At 36.4% G+C, this 15,733-nt stretch overlaps 1 protein-coding gene across 20 annotated transcripts in view; it reads left to right on the top strand.

Moving 5' to 3' along the window:
- Positions 1–15,733, top strand: part of LOC141401390 (lamin-B1-like) — a 123,687-nt gene that overhangs the window by 57,408 nt on the left and 50,546 nt on the right. For 5 of the 20 annotated variants that reach the window (XM_073981605.1, XM_073981607.1, XM_073981603.1 and 2 more), the window contains one exon: positions 7,777–14,366. The exons of 7 other annotated variants lie outside the window; for them this stretch is intronic. In XM_073981605.1, coding sequence (XP_073837706.1) covers positions 8,055–13,850 — 5,796 coding nt within the window. In that variant the 5' untranslated portion in view covers positions 7,777–8,054 and the 3' untranslated portion in view covers positions 13,851–14,366. Of the gene's footprint in view, positions 1–1,733; positions 14,367–15,733 lie in introns of those variants that run through there. 8 more of the 20 variants (XM_073981600.1, XM_073981601.1, XM_073981599.1 and 5 more) reach the window with 5 other exon arrangements.

Raw genomic sequence — 15,733 nt, 5'->3', positions numbered from 1 at the left:
CTCTGGTGGAAAGGACCTACATGGTTATCCAGACCTACAGACGATTGGCCTAAATCCACTCCATATGTAGACGATGAATGAGTTGGAAAAGAAGTCCATTAAAGTCCACTTTTCTTATTTCAAAACTTTCGACGATCTAATGGATCAATTCTCATGTTTCTCTAAGGCTATGAGAACAATTGCATATGTTTATCGTTTTTTCTTCTGAACTCATCCAAAATATCGTTCTACCTACCAAAAGCGTAGTGGTACTGTTACGGCTCTTGAAATTAGATTTGTGCGAAACAGACTACTATCCACTATTCAGAAGGTTTTCTATCCTAAAGAGTACTGGTCTCTTTCTACAAACAAGCCAATCCCATCGTCAAGTCCACTTTTAAATCTAAACCTATTTATGGATTCCAATGGTATTATGCGTCTATGTGGTCGTCTAGAGGCCTCCCCATCTTTGACCTTCGCCGAAAAACATCCGATCTTAGTTCCATATAAATGCAAATACGCATGGCTTCTAATTGACTTCATACATCGTATATCGCTGCATGGCGGTAACCAGCTGGTTCTTCGACTTGTCCACACTGAATACTGGATTCCGAAAGCTCAAAATCTGATAAAGAAATTCATCCGCACATGTAAGCAATGCATTATTTACAGACATCGGTGTCAAAGACAACTAATGGCAGCTTTACCTCCTTCAAGATGCGAATACTCTAGGCCATTTACCCATACTGGACTCGATTTCGCTGGTCCTTTTGACCTGAGGAGCTATGCGGGGCGAAACTGTCGCATAACGAAGGGATATGTCTGTGTTTTCGTTTGCTTCTCCACAAAAGCAATACACCTCGAAGCTACATCGGACTTGTCCACTCCAGCATTCCTTGCAGCTTTCAGCCGTTTTGCTTCCCGGCACGGTTGTCCACTCAACCTTCATTCGGACAACGGGACTACTTACGTCGGTGCCTCACGGATTCTGGCAAAAGAATTCATTCAAACGTCCCATCGTGCTCTCCTCTCCAGTTATTCCCATCAAAATATGTCCTGGCATTTCATTCCTCCAGGTGCCCCTCACATGGGAGGTTTGTGGGAGGCAGGGGTAAAAAGCATCAAGCACCACTTCAAAAGGACTGCAGGATGTCACAAATATACCTTTGAAGAGTTCCAGACACTATTAAGCAGAATCGAGGCTTGTTTAAACTCCAGGCCCTTGTCTCCAACATCGCAATGTCCAAGCGATCTAACTGCCCTCACCCCAGGACATTTCCTTATTGGCACAGCCTTAATGACTCCATTAGATCCAGAAATCCGTGAAACTCCAATATCCATCCAAAATCGTTGGCAACGATTAAAATGTATCCACCAGCAATTTTGTTCCAGGTGGAAAAACGAATATTTGAAGGAGCTCCAAAAACGCCACAAATGGAAAAGACCAGAAAGGAATGTCGAAAAGGATATGCTCGTGGTTATCAGGGAAGAAAACCTACCTCCGAATAGCTGGCGACTTGGAAGAATACAAAGGGTATACCCCGGGTCAGACAAAAGAATACGAGTTGCTGATGTCCTCACCCAAAGAGGCGTCGTAACCCGACCAATTAGAAAATTGGTTGTCATTTCGGATAACAGCTCATAAAATATATTCGTCTCTTTCTTTAGAAAGCTGATAACATATTCAAATCCTACTTTAAATTTCTCTAGTTTTCCATAATTGTCTCATTACTAATCCATACCCTTCCTTACAGGAAATGCCTTCTAAGAAGAAACATAATACTATGTCTACATACAAATTTGCTTGTCGCTTGTGCAGAGAGAACCACGGGCTAAAACACTGTTCACGTTTCCGTAACGCCAACACAATCGAGAGACTTGGTATAGTAAAAAGGTTTGGATATTGCAACAACTGTTTGGCACACTCCCATTCCCAAGGCTCATGTTTCACCACAACCGGTTGCGGATACTGCGGGGAAAAGCACCATTCTCTGTTACATTCTCATGTCAGGCTCAAACAGGGCTTAGCTGAAGGCCGTAATAAGACGAAAGCCCCATCAGATCCCGGAATGTCAACCAGTAAAAGTGGCAAATCACTTCCGAAGTCTCGTCCTGATTTTCGTCCACAAACCACTACTACATCCCTTACAGCAATTCTAAAGCAGAACGTGGCCACACTGCTACCAACCGCCGTCGTCAAAATTAAAACAAAGGATGGCGAAAAATACGTAAGATGTTTAATTGACTCTGCATCGCGCATGAGCTGCATATCCCAAAAAAGTGTATAAAAATTGGGTCTGACGACCTTGGAATTAGAGAGCGAAACCATATGCACATCGACGCTTATTTCTGTAGCATATCAGTCCAATAAAATTGATGTGACTCTCAGAGTTCATAGCAGAATCAACACTACAACGCCAAAGGAGTCTCTCCCAAACTCACTTATGTCGTATTTCTCTAACTTCATCCTGGCTGACAATAATTTTCACAAAGCAGCTTCTATTGATGTAGTCCTGGGCGTAGATGTTTACTCAAGAATAATTCGTGAGGGAGTTTATGTACGAAATGGGCTTCCAACAGCTCAAAGCACCCTATTCGGGATTATCGTGTATGGACTGTACTCTCACTAAAATAAGTAACACTCTTTACAACTACTAGAATCATTTCCTCTCCATATAATAGCCAAGAATTGTAACTTTTATCATTACAAGAATATGAATTTAAATTTATAACACACCTATTGATTCGCTAATTGAATTAAAATGCGAAATGTTGTATCGTAATCTTTAAAGCAGTATCTAAGTTTAAGTAAAAGTTTCAGTGAGCACTGAAAGAGGGGCCGGAATGTTTACGTCTGAACGTAAACCCCTATTTTCCCCCCAGTTTTTAGTATCGATTTGTATCTGAAATCTCCAAATTGTTTCTATGTAAAAACGGCATAATAATTAGTAATAAGTAATCTATTGAAATGAGTTACTTCTTTTCTTCTCTTTGCACTGCTTCTTTAAAGCCATATTGAAATACCTTTTTTCTTAAAAAACCTTGTAAATTTCCTTCCTTCTTGTTCGAGCGGTCTAAGAATACACACCAAAATCTCTGGTAACATAACTTGAAAAGTGAATAAATCCATAATTATAGAGACAATCTCCAATTGTTTGTTTTCATCATACTTGTTGTTTCATATTCATATTATTCATATTCTATATTGTCTTGCAAACAACTTGGAAACCACAAAACTAAAAGTCTCCCACATTCTGGGGTTTTGTAATTTGGCTCTCAGCAACTGTCATTGCTAACCTATAGGAACCAGCTCCACTTCATCGCATAGACATCCATCATACATAAACACCTCACATTTCGTTGGAGGCTTTTGTTGTCGACATATTTATTTCCACCTTTTCTCATTTTTTTAGCGAAAAGTGTATATGGACATCTTACGTTTTAGTTTTAACAATATTTAAAAGTTATAAAAACTAGAACAATTTACAACCGATTTGTTCCGTTTTTTTTAAATATTTGTGTTAATCCAAGAAAGGATCTGACATATATTTTTTCATGAAACAGCTAAATTTTTAGATGATATATCTCTTTTTCCTCCGCCATTTCTACCACGCTTTCGTGTTTGCATTATGTAGTGGCACTTTTTTAGGCAGTTTGGCGAACATTGTGTTTCAGGCTTTGGTAGCCAACTTGCTTATTTCAACTTTTTTTCTTTTTTTCTGAGAAAAATCCGCTAAAATTTGCAAATATATATTTTGAAGAAAGTTAATTGTTTCCTCACATTTCGACTTGCTTATTTCCACCTTTTACAATTTTTAGCGAAGAGTATATATGTACAAATTTAAAACTGTTTTGTTTCGCGATTGTTTATCAAAGGAAGTTTTTGACATATTTTATTTTTTTTTCGATATAGGGAAAATTCCTCACATGTCGTTGGAGGCTCTTGCTGTCGACTTATTTATTTCAACCTGTTTTAATTTTTTAGTGAAAAACTTAAGTGACATTTTAAGACAAAAATTGTTAACAATTTTTAGTGGTTTTGTTTATTATTTGGGAAAGCAAATACCTTCCAGTGTCAATTTTGTAACCGTAAATAACGACAAAATGCCTTTTTTGCGGTTGTGTTCATATTCCAATACCGTGAGTCTGAAAATTCGAAATTACCGCAATCAGCCCTGTGCCGGAGGCTGAACTCCAAAAATACAGCTATCAAGCGGTGTCGTTCTATGGGTGCCATGCCGAAACGTGGAGCTTCGCCGAACATTTTCGACAAGAAATGTTTGTACCTCGACCGAAAACCAAGATAAAAATTGTACACGTTTTGATTGTACAATATGGCTTACACCAACAAAATATCGAAAATATGGAGATACTGTTTTACGGACACTATGGGTCTATACCAAAACTTTTCTACAACATAGTGGTATACATCTAATTTCCGAACCATTAAAATACCGAAAATATGGTATTGTTCATATAAGTCCTTTTTCATCTATTTGATGCATCAAACATGCAATATACATATGCCCGATTTCAATAAATTTTGGAATTTGTTACGGAATTTTGCCTACAAATAAATGTGCCAAGATATATCCAAATCGGTCCAGATTTGGATGTAGCTCCCATATATAATTTTGTCCAATTTGAGGTATTTGATGCACCAACATGCTATGTATGTCCAATTTCAATTAACTCATTAAGTGTGAAGGAATCGAGACTATATATAAATTATATTGAAATCTGTCGAGATTTGTAAAATGTGTGCAGAAATTGGACTAGAAAAATGTTCGACAAAATATTTTAAAAACCGTTCAGAGTAATCCTTTTGCTAAAAATATCACATGGCAAGAGATAAGGAATAATAATAAAATTTTGAATCTCTGATTTAAGTAGGTGCCTTTGAAGGCAGTACAAGTCATCATTATAATATGAGTTTGCTTTTAGTTGGAGAAAACCAAGGCTAAAATTAATAAATATCTGAGATTTCTTAGGTGGGATGGGGGAAGGGAAGCGGTTACCTCTATTTACTTAAGACATGTCCATATCATCATTATTATTATTTGATTAAAAATTGTCAATATAAGTGGGATTTACCCTAATAGTAATTTAAGGCATCACAACAGCTTGAAACGTTGAAAAACCTTCTCAAGCTTAGGTTTATTCTTAATTTAATTAAAGGGAAGAATAGGCTCAGCCAAAATACATGCTCTGACAAAATTTCAAGTTTCTAGGTTCAACAAAAAGTCCTATTCAATAAATTGCATTTCTGAAAATGGGATTACATTGCAGATTTTGTTGTAATGGAGGATCCCAAAAAATAGAGCTATAGCGGTTTTGGTTTCCCTACTTATTCCCATTCGTACATTATTGATAATACTCCAAATACTCGCCCTTATTAGATTAATCTATATCTAAAAAAAGAGAAAAATGTTTTACGTTTGTTTGTAATTTATGGAATAAAAACCACTGAACAGATCTTCCTGAAAATTTGAGGGTTTATTGCAACATTGCCTGAAAGTAAAATAGGCTATAATAAATTTTAAAATTCCATGCCGATCTGGAAATATAGATCTTGAGGATCGGAGGTACCTCCAAGAAACTTAGATTTTATATGGAAATATCTGATGAACGGTTACAGATACAGCCTCCATATATATTTTCGGCCGATTTTAATGAATTTCTAATGTGTGACGGAATTTGCACTGTAAATAAATGTAAGAAATTATAGCGAAATCGATTCAGATTCGGATATAGCACCCATATGAATTTTCATCCGATTTGAAGTATTTGATGCACCAAAAACGCTATATATGTCCGATTTCAATGATATTTGGAATGTGTGGCCTACAAATAAATGTGCTGCGGGGTAGCAAAGCGCACCGGGTTCAGCTAGTTGAAAATAAAACATATCGGACCACGTTCGTTATAGTCGCCATATAAAAGTTGCGCCCCGTTTTCAGTATTTTGAACCTATATAATTAAAAAATACAGGTCCAGCTTATGGTATATCACAGAATTTTAAAAGCACAGAGAATTTCCATTATTTCTGCTACCGCAAGATTTTCAGTATTTCAAAGCTCTTAATCTAATTTTTAGAGTATCAGCTGTAATACAGATTTTGGGATTCCTATTTGTTGAAGAGCCTCCATGCAGAAAGTGGTTAAAATATATCCACGTTTTAATCCAATCCATATAACTATATTCGAGAGTAGGACGAATTGAGTTATACAGGAGTTATAGTGTATAGGGGTATAGTTCGACCCGAACATAACGCCCCATTTTTTAATTACATATCGAGATACTTAAAGTACTTCTTTACCTTTAAAAAGAAGAATAACTAGAATCCGCGAGCACAGATTGGACTTCTATATCTAGCGATTGTGTCGAAAACCTAAGAATAAAATATGCTTTAATGCATTAAAAACGCCAAATTTTATTTTTTTTCCCAGAAGTGATAAAGACGATACGGACGATCGGAGTACTGTTTGGGACTACAAAACTCATGTTTGGGCTATGCCACAGCATGGTCGAACAAATATCTGAGAAACAAATATCAGAAACCAATTGGCAAACTCTAGCTAAGTCGTGACAAAATAATATATGTCGCAATATAAACACGGTGCGCCTTAACTAAGTTTAAATGCAAGGTGCTTACACATGCGAAGTTTTTGCCGATTCTGAAACTACAATGTTCATAAATGAGAAAAATCAAAAAATGGGACTAAAGAAAAAGTTGTAACTGTAAAAATTCTCTACATGATTGGCCTTTATTACTTTTCCAAAGTTTTACCATTTTTGAGATATAGAAGTTCAAATTGGGACAATGCGCTGACTGTATCGCCTCCTTATAAAACTATGTCATGTACGGTGTCCTTAACTAACTTTAGATGAAAACGGCTTACACCTGGAATTTTTTTGCGGATTCTGAAACAGCAATGTTCATAGATGATAAAAACCCAAAAACAAGAAAAAACGCTGGATGGAATTTTAAATAAATCGCAGTCAAAGTTCACATTTTTAGGTTTATTTGAGATTTTTCAGGATTTTGCTGGGAAGCGGCAAGTCCTATTGAAATGCGACTAAGGTATATGTTGTAGCAGTGAAAATCCTTAGTCGTATTTCGATAGGAAATGTCGTTCCACGCAAAATCATGAAAAACTAAAAACCCCAAAAATGTGAACTTATACCGCGATTTATTTGAAAATCCCTCCGGCGATTTCTTTTGTTTTTGATTTTGCTCATATATATTATTTAATAATCATTCACTAATAATACTTAATAAAACTCTTGTCTATTGACCATTTGTGCCCAATATCGTTTTATATTTATAGTAAATTTTGATTTCTGAAAAATAAGTCAAAAAGTATAAATCGCCTGTTATGAACTTAGAAGACTTTTTCCGTTAATTTGAAATTTAAATTTATTAACGTTCGTTTTTTATGATTTTTATAAAATTTATGTTTTTTTGTATAACGTACAATTTGTTTTGTATGATCAATTTTATTAATATCGATTTTTTTTTTAATAGTGTAAACGCTCTATAATATGTTTGTTATCGTTCGTTTTAAAAGATGTGTTCAGTAATATCTTTGTAATAGATAAACGATATATTATCGTTTGGTATTTCTCACAATGGCTCCTTTAAGTCATTCCAGGAGAAACCGCCAAGAGAGAAAGAATTAAGTAAGATCAACCTTTGTACCTTATTTGATTACGCAATCATTTCATTTAATTTACTTTGTAATTTCATTTAATTCATTTAATTTACATTGCCATTTCAATTTAATTTTATTTTAGATAATAAAACAAACCGACAAACCAAATAACATGAAACAAACAGATGTACAAACTAACGTACAATCGAAATAAACAGACTTTGTAAAAGAACGAAAGGCCAAAGGGTTTGGTTTCATTTCAATCGAGGGCAAAGTTTGTGTTTTATTATAATTCTTCTGCCAAAAACAATAAGTTGGCCATTTGCCATAGTGGAAACTTATTCGAAAACGTTACAGCCGTAACATTATTTTTATTATTTAATTAATATTTGTATTAATTAATTCTCCTGGAACAAGTGTATGATACGTCGTAGCCAACGACTGAAGAAGATGTCTCATGGTAATGAGAATACAAAAAAGCTGCTGCCTGCAGAGGTCACTGCGTCAGCATCATCGTCTGAGAGTGAACTCGAAAAAACAATAGTGGAGCAACAACAAAATACCGCAGGCGAAAACATAGAAAGCCTGAAAGAAGAAATTCGTGTTTTAAAATCATCATTGCAGATGTACATGAATGCCGCCAATACAACGACAAGTGTTGCTGTATCACAACCGCCAACTTTTCATCACAATGTAGTAGCTGCGCCGTCTACTACAATGTATTACAGTGTTGCGTCGATGCCCAGCAGAACTATGGATGTGCCGTATACGCCGACGGCACAAAAGTTAAGTATCGACCATCAGCATATGTTTAATCAAAACATAAACTCTGTTCAATACATAACCCCTCTTTTTCCACAGCCGCTTGTACAACAACAAACATACTGTCCACCATCGTATGCACCAACACAACAACAATTGCATTACATGCCGTTTTCCACACCACAGAGTGCTTCATATAATTTGCCGCCGTCACTTTTATCACAAGCGCCAATGGTATCCTACCCGTCATACGCCACGCATTTGTTTAGTGGTGTACCTAATTCAACGTCAAACGATCAACCATCACACAGATTGACAGTATCGCCGTCAACAATAATAAAAACCTCAACACAGCCGAATGTGGTGCTGCAATCACAACAAAATAATTTCAGTGAAAAAACAAATAATTATGAGCCGCAGTCACAACAATCACAGCAACAGAATACAACGATGCCATCAACATACTCACAGCCACAAACGTCGACTTTCGCTGCAACTCAAAATGCCGGTAATGTCAACAATTGTTTATTGGAAGTGCCGCAACAAATTATGCAGACAAGTATGCAAAATTCAATCCGAAAATTACACGACCTACCGGAATTTAATGGACAACCTGAACAGTGGCCCATGTTTGCCGTTTCATATAAAGAAACAACACGTATGTACAATTATACAAAGCTGGAAAATTTAACGCGGTTGCAAAAATCCCTAAAAGGAGAAGCCAAGGCCAAAGTGGAGGCTTATTTAATTCACCCTGAATGTGTTGATCAGGTGATGTCAACGTTGGAATTTCATTTTGGACGCCCGCAGATAATGATTCGATCCCAAATAGCCAAGGTACGATCATTTCCCACAATTTCTGGAAAGAAAATGTCGGAAATAATAAATTACAGTACAATGGTGTCGAATCTTACCGTTTTTTTGGAAAATGCAGGGGCAACGCCGCATTTGTGTAATTTAACTTTGCTTGAAGAATTGGTCAACAAGCTGCCTCTATCTAAACGTGAAGAATGGGCAAGATTTTCTTTGAATAATTTGGGGCAATACCCAACAATACGCCAGTTTAGTACATGGCTGCAAGAGGTTGCCACATACGTTTCTTTTGCCACGGAATCTGATTCTACAAAAGCTGATGTTATGCAGAATAAAAATCCAAAAGTGAAACAGTCTTTTGCCATAACAACGGATGTCAACAGGAAGAATTTGTGCGTTGTTTGTGGAGAAAAACATTTAATCTATTATTGCAGCAAATTTAAAAATTTTTCCACAGCTGACAGGTGGAAAGTGGTAAAAGAAAAACGATTGTGTTTTACATGTTTAAAAGCTGATCACATTTCCCAAAAATGTAGTAATCGCCAGCAGTGTTCAGTGGGTGGTTGCCAAAAATACCACAACCGTTTATTGCATGAAGCTGGCAAAAACAACAACAATATAAATGGAAATAGTAATATGGGTAATGGTGAAAAGCGAGCATCAGTGGGTGACAGTGAGAATACATCATCTGTAACAACAATATTGGATGAATATACAAACAAGAAAACGCTATTTAAATACTTACCTGTGAGATTGAGAGGACCTAAAGGTTACATAAACATAATTGCATTTATTGACGATGGATCAAAAATTTCTTTGCTGGAAGAAAAGGTTGCCAAGCAGATTGGATTGTGTGGACCTTATAGTAATTTGTCACTAGGCTGGATTGGTGGCAAAAAATCAAGTGAAATGTCTATGCGAATTGATGTGGAAATCGCGAGTAAGAATGGAGAGTATTTGCAGATGAAAAATGTTAGAACTACTAACCATTTAAAATTACCAAAACAATCTCTGAATATTGCCGATTTTAAAAAACGTTTTTCTATTTTAGAAAATATTATTGTTGATGATTATTTTGATGTGACCCCGAAGCTGTTAATTGGATTACCCCACATTAGATTGGTTCGACCACAAAACGTAATGGATCTCGATGAAAACTTTTCTGTGCACCAAACACTTTTGGGCAACATTGTATTTGGCTCCAATGAAGAATCAGCTGATAACATGGTTTGTGTTATTGACGTCAGCGACTATAATGATATTCAGAAGCAAGTAGCTGAATATTTTTCAATTGAAGGATTTGGTATGAAACCTGTTTTGCCAGTCGAGTCTGAGGAAGACAAAAGAGCAGAAGCTATCCTTAAAAATACAACTGTGAAAATTGGTAACCAATATGAAACTGGTCTTTTATGGAGGAAAGACGATTATGAATTTAAGGATACGTATTCTGTGGCGCTCAGACGACTTCAAGGCATTGAAACAAAAATGAAAAAAGATGAATCACTAGCTAAATGGTATAATGAGAAAATTGATGAATATGTCTCGAAGGGATACGCCAGAAAATTGAATGCAGATGAAGCCTCTATTGTGAATGAACGCACCTGGTACCTGCCACATTTTGTAGTGACGAATGTAAACAAAAATAGTAAGCGCAGATTGGTTTTTGATGCTGCAGCAAACATCGATGGAGAGTCTTTCAACTCGAGACTAATGAAAGGTCCCTGTAAATATCAACCGAAGCCACTTCTTTCTATTTTGTTTAAATTTCGTCAAGGTAAAATTGGTATATGTGGAGACATACGTGAAATGTTCCATAGAGTTAAAATTCGAGATCAAGACCAAACAGCACAAAGGTTTTTATGGCGAGGAGGTGACAGTACGAGGGCACCGGATATTTATATTATGAGTGCAATGATTTTTGGATCAGCCTGTTCACCCTGTAGTGCACAATATGTCAAAAACTTGAACGCTGAAAATTATTTTGATTCTGAACCAAGAGCATATAAGGCCATTGTGGACTGTCATTATGTCGATGATTTTGTTGACAGTTTTGACACAATGGCTGAAGCGTTATCTGTCACCAGGAGTGTTATTCGAATACATAAAGAAGCAAATTTTGAACTTCGAGGCTTTATATCTAATTCAGTGGATCTTTTGGAGTCGCTTGTGCCGGATGGAGATGAAGATAAAATGGAATTTAAAAATTTTTGTGTTGGCGAAAGTATGGGTGAGAAGGTTTTAGGACTGTTCTGGTTACCTAAAACTGATTCCTTTTATTTTAATTTAAAATTTTCAAAGCTTTCTTCTGCAGTTCGAGACGGTGAACGAATTCCAACGAAAAGCGAGGTGCTGAGTGTGACCATGTCCATTTTTGATCCATTTGGGTTTATAGCCAACATTGTAATTCGATCAAAGCTCATCTTACAAGATTTATGGAGGTTTAATATAGATTGGAATGCGCCAATTCCAACTGAAATATATCGCAGATGGTACGAGTGGTTCACTGAGTTGCATAATGTTAAGTATATTGAAATTCCAAGGTGTTATGCTGCAAATTTCACAAGTCCAGACACAAAAATTGATCTCCATGTATTCGTCGATGCTAGTGAAGTTGCTTTTTCTGCTGTTTGTTATTGGCGGATCACAGGTGTAGACCAGGTGGAAATTAAATTTGTAGCCGGAAAGGTAAAATGTGCACCAATAAAGCCCCTGTCAATACCCAGGCTTGAACTCCAGTCTGCTGTTTTGGGAGTGCGATTGAAGGAAGCCATAGTAGCCAGTCATGATATAAAGCCCAATAAAATAACATTCTGGTCAGACTCGAAGACTGTTGTCAGATGGATCCAATCTGACTGCAGAATTTATAAACAATTTGTTTCACATCGTGTTGCAGAAATTTTAGAATATTCAAAAGTGGAAGAATGGAGATGGATTCCAGGGTCACAAAATCCAGCTGACGATGCCACGAGACCGTGTAAATTTTCTGGTAAGGTATCGAGATGGTTAAAGGGACCAGATTTTTTAAAAATGGATCCAGTTAATTGGCCGCTTCTTCCTGAGGATATTAAACAATTTGAAAAAGATCCTGAAATACGAACAAAATTCATAGCAACTACTACGGTGAGTGATTGTCTGTTTCCATATGATGAGAAAACCAAATATTACAGCTTGCTGCGCAAAACAGCTTGGTTATACAGAGCAATTAATACTTTTAAAAGGAGTATTTCTTTTGAAGGCGAAACTTCTTTAAATTTGAAGCCGTATTTAATTCCTCAGGAGATTAAAAATGCTGAAATATACTGGTGTAAACGGGCACAAGAAGAAGAATTTAAAAATGAAATCCTAGCTTTAAAAATGGGTCGCCGTATTTCCAAAAAGAGCCCAATATTTGAATTAAATCCGTGTTTAGGTGATGATGGTTTAATAAGAATTTCCGGACGCATTAATAATGCAACCTGCGTTGGACCTTCCACTAGAAAGCCAATAATCATGCCAAGAAATAATTTGATCACAAAATTGATTGTCAAACAGTACCACGAAGATTTTCTTCACCAAAATCAGGAATCCATTTGTGCAGCTATTCGGACCAAATTTTGGATACCTTCGTTAAGACAACTGGTAAGAAGTGCAAAGAAAAATTGTCAAATTTGTAAAAATCGTAGCGCTGTTCCAAGGCCTCCTTTAATGGGTCAACTTCCCGAAGATCGTGTCATACCATTTGTGAGAGCATTCTCGTATACCGGAGTTGATTTTATTGGCCCATATACAGTTTCATTGGGCAGACGTAGTGAAAAGAGATGGGTCGCACTATTCACTTGCCTAACTACGAGAGCAATTCATCTCGAGCTTGCGAAAGATTTATCAACAGATGCTGTCATTCTTTGCCTAAGAAATTTCATAAATAGAAGAGGAGTTCCTGTGCGTATTAGGAGCGACAGAGGTACCAACTTTATTGGAGCAAGCAAGGAAAACTTCGTTTTTGATTCTGGTAAAATTGGCGATGAATGTACACGTCGTGGAATTGAGTGGGTATTTAATAATCCAGCGGACCCCTCAGCTGGCGGAGCATGGGAGAGGATGGTGCGTGCTGTAAAAAACGTTTTGGCTTTCACCCTGAAAGAAAAATCTCCTCAAGTGGAGACGTTAAATAGTTTACTCATCGAAGCAGAAAATTTAGTAAATTCTCGTCCATTGACGCATTTACCAATTGAGAGCGAAGACAGTGAGCCTCTTACCCCAAACCATTTTTTGGTGGGTGGTCCTAATTTTATTCAAACACCAACAGTAAATGAAAACATCTGTCTACGGAAGCAGTGGCACATATTACAACAAATGAAGCAAACGTTTTGGAAACGATGGATACAGGAATATCTTCCAGATCTAGTAAGGCGGACAAAGTGGTTTCATCCTGTACCACCGATTAAAGTTGGAGATGTTGTTGTTGTATGTGATAGTAATGTGGCCCGTGGTGAATGGAAGCGAGGTGTGGTGGTGGAAGTATGTACAGCGGCTGATGGTCAAGTTCGTTCGGCAGTGGTGAAAACATCGGCAGGCAAGTTACGTCGTCCAGCATCAAAGTTAGCAGTCCTGGATGTTGGTGGTGAATCTCCCGATCGATTCACGGGCGGCGGGATGTTATGAACTTAGAAGACTTTTTCCGTTAATTTGAAATTTAAATTTATTAACGTTCGTTTTTTATGATTTTTATAAAATTTATGTTTTTTTGTATAACGTACAATTTGTTTTGTATGATCAATTTTATTAATATCGATTTTTTTTTTAATAGTGTAAACGCTCTATAATATGTTTGTTATCGTTCGTTTTAAAAGATGTGTTCAGTAATATCTTTGTAATAGATAAACGATATATTATCGTTTGGTATTTCTCACAATGGCTCCTTTAAGTCATTCCAGGAGAAACCGCCAAGAGAGAAAGAATTAAGTAAGATCAACCTTTGTACCTTATTTGATTACGCAATCATTTCATTTAATTTACTTTGTAATTTCATTTAATTCATTTAATTTACATTGCCATTTCAATTTAATTTTATTTTAGATAATAAAACAAACCGACAAACCAAATAACATGAAACAAACAGATGTACAAACTAACGTACAATCGAAATAAACAGACTTTGTAAAAGAACGAAAGGCCAAAGGGTTTGGTTTCATTTCAATCGAGGGCAAAGTTTGTGTTTTATTATAATTCTTCTGCCAAAAACAATAAGTTGGCCATTTGCCATAGTGGAAACTTATTCGAAAACGTTACAGCCGTAACATCGCCTTTGCCGACAGGATATGTGCCCTCAGCCTGCGTGAATTTGCGACTTTAAATATACCGGCTACACAACCAATACAGTTGTGTAGTTCCGGAACGAACTAGTTCCAAGGAACTATTCCGGACAAGGAACTATTGGAACTATATCCGGCTCTTTCATTTGTATAGTTCCAGCCGTGTATATAATTCCATTCATTTGTATAATTCATTTTCTTTATTTAATTGGACACGCACTTCGATCTTTCTTTTAATAAACGTAAATCACATCCTTGTTACATCGCTGCAATTTATTTATTTTTATGTCAATTCATCCACCAAAAGATAAAAAAAAGAAAGAGAAAGATTCGTTAAAGTACTTCACTTTCGGAACTATTTGGAACGATGGAAATAAAAAGAACGATGAAAGAGAAAGATTCACTGAACTATATCGCTCTCGGAACTATTTGGAACTATGGAACTATATTAAGGAACTAGTTCCGTTTGGCAAAAGGAACTAGGAAGATCGATCCGCTCCAGGAACTAGATTGCCCAACTTTAACAACCAAACTATTTTCCCCAAAAATTATGTATTCTAGAGCTGGCAAACTATCGATATCGGCCCCATTCGATTTTTTCGATATTTCAGTTTTAAAATATCGATAAAATCGATACTGTCGTAGATTTTTCAGCCCTATTTATTCAGACTCCACAATGTGACTTGTTTACATTTCGTATGCCATTGAAATGTTGTTGACAAATTAAATTTTTAAAATTCGGTACTTTATGTTTGCGTATCTCGAGGTGGGGTTAGAAGAGATTTGTTCCATCCCATTTTGACGAAATCATTTTGGGAAATAATATTACATATTTTTTATAATAGTTAATAGTTAAACATAGATAAGCACTTTTAATTAATACAAAACAAAAGTCAATCATGGGAATTAAATTAGCCGAAGTCATAAAGACTTTCTGCAGTATACTTCCACGCCTCTGTTCGGTATCATGAGTTCCGACTCGGCTGAACTTTATGGAATTGGGTATATCTTCCATTTATACATCTGGGGCTGGATTCTTGTTCTATGAAAATTTGAAATGAAAAATATTTCCTTTATAATTATTTTCATTTGACAGTTTTTTCCTTTGTAAAAGTTTTCATTTCACATTTTCATAGAAACAGAATTGAGCCCCTTGCTTGATTATAAAATTGTTCGCTGGTACCAAAATTGGCTGGCGACACTCCCAAGCCATTGTGTGTGATCCGAAATAGG

Source organism: Musca autumnalis, unplaced genomic scaffold, assembly GCF_047663935.1.
Source record: "Musca autumnalis isolate F117 unplaced genomic scaffold, ASM4766393v1 scaffold_4, whole genome shotgun sequence".
Lineage (NCBI taxonomy): Eukaryota > Metazoa > Arthropoda > Insecta > Diptera > Muscidae > Musca > Musca autumnalis.
Note: the sequence above shows the minus strand (reverse complement) of the source record. Positions and strands in the feature narration are given on the sequence as shown.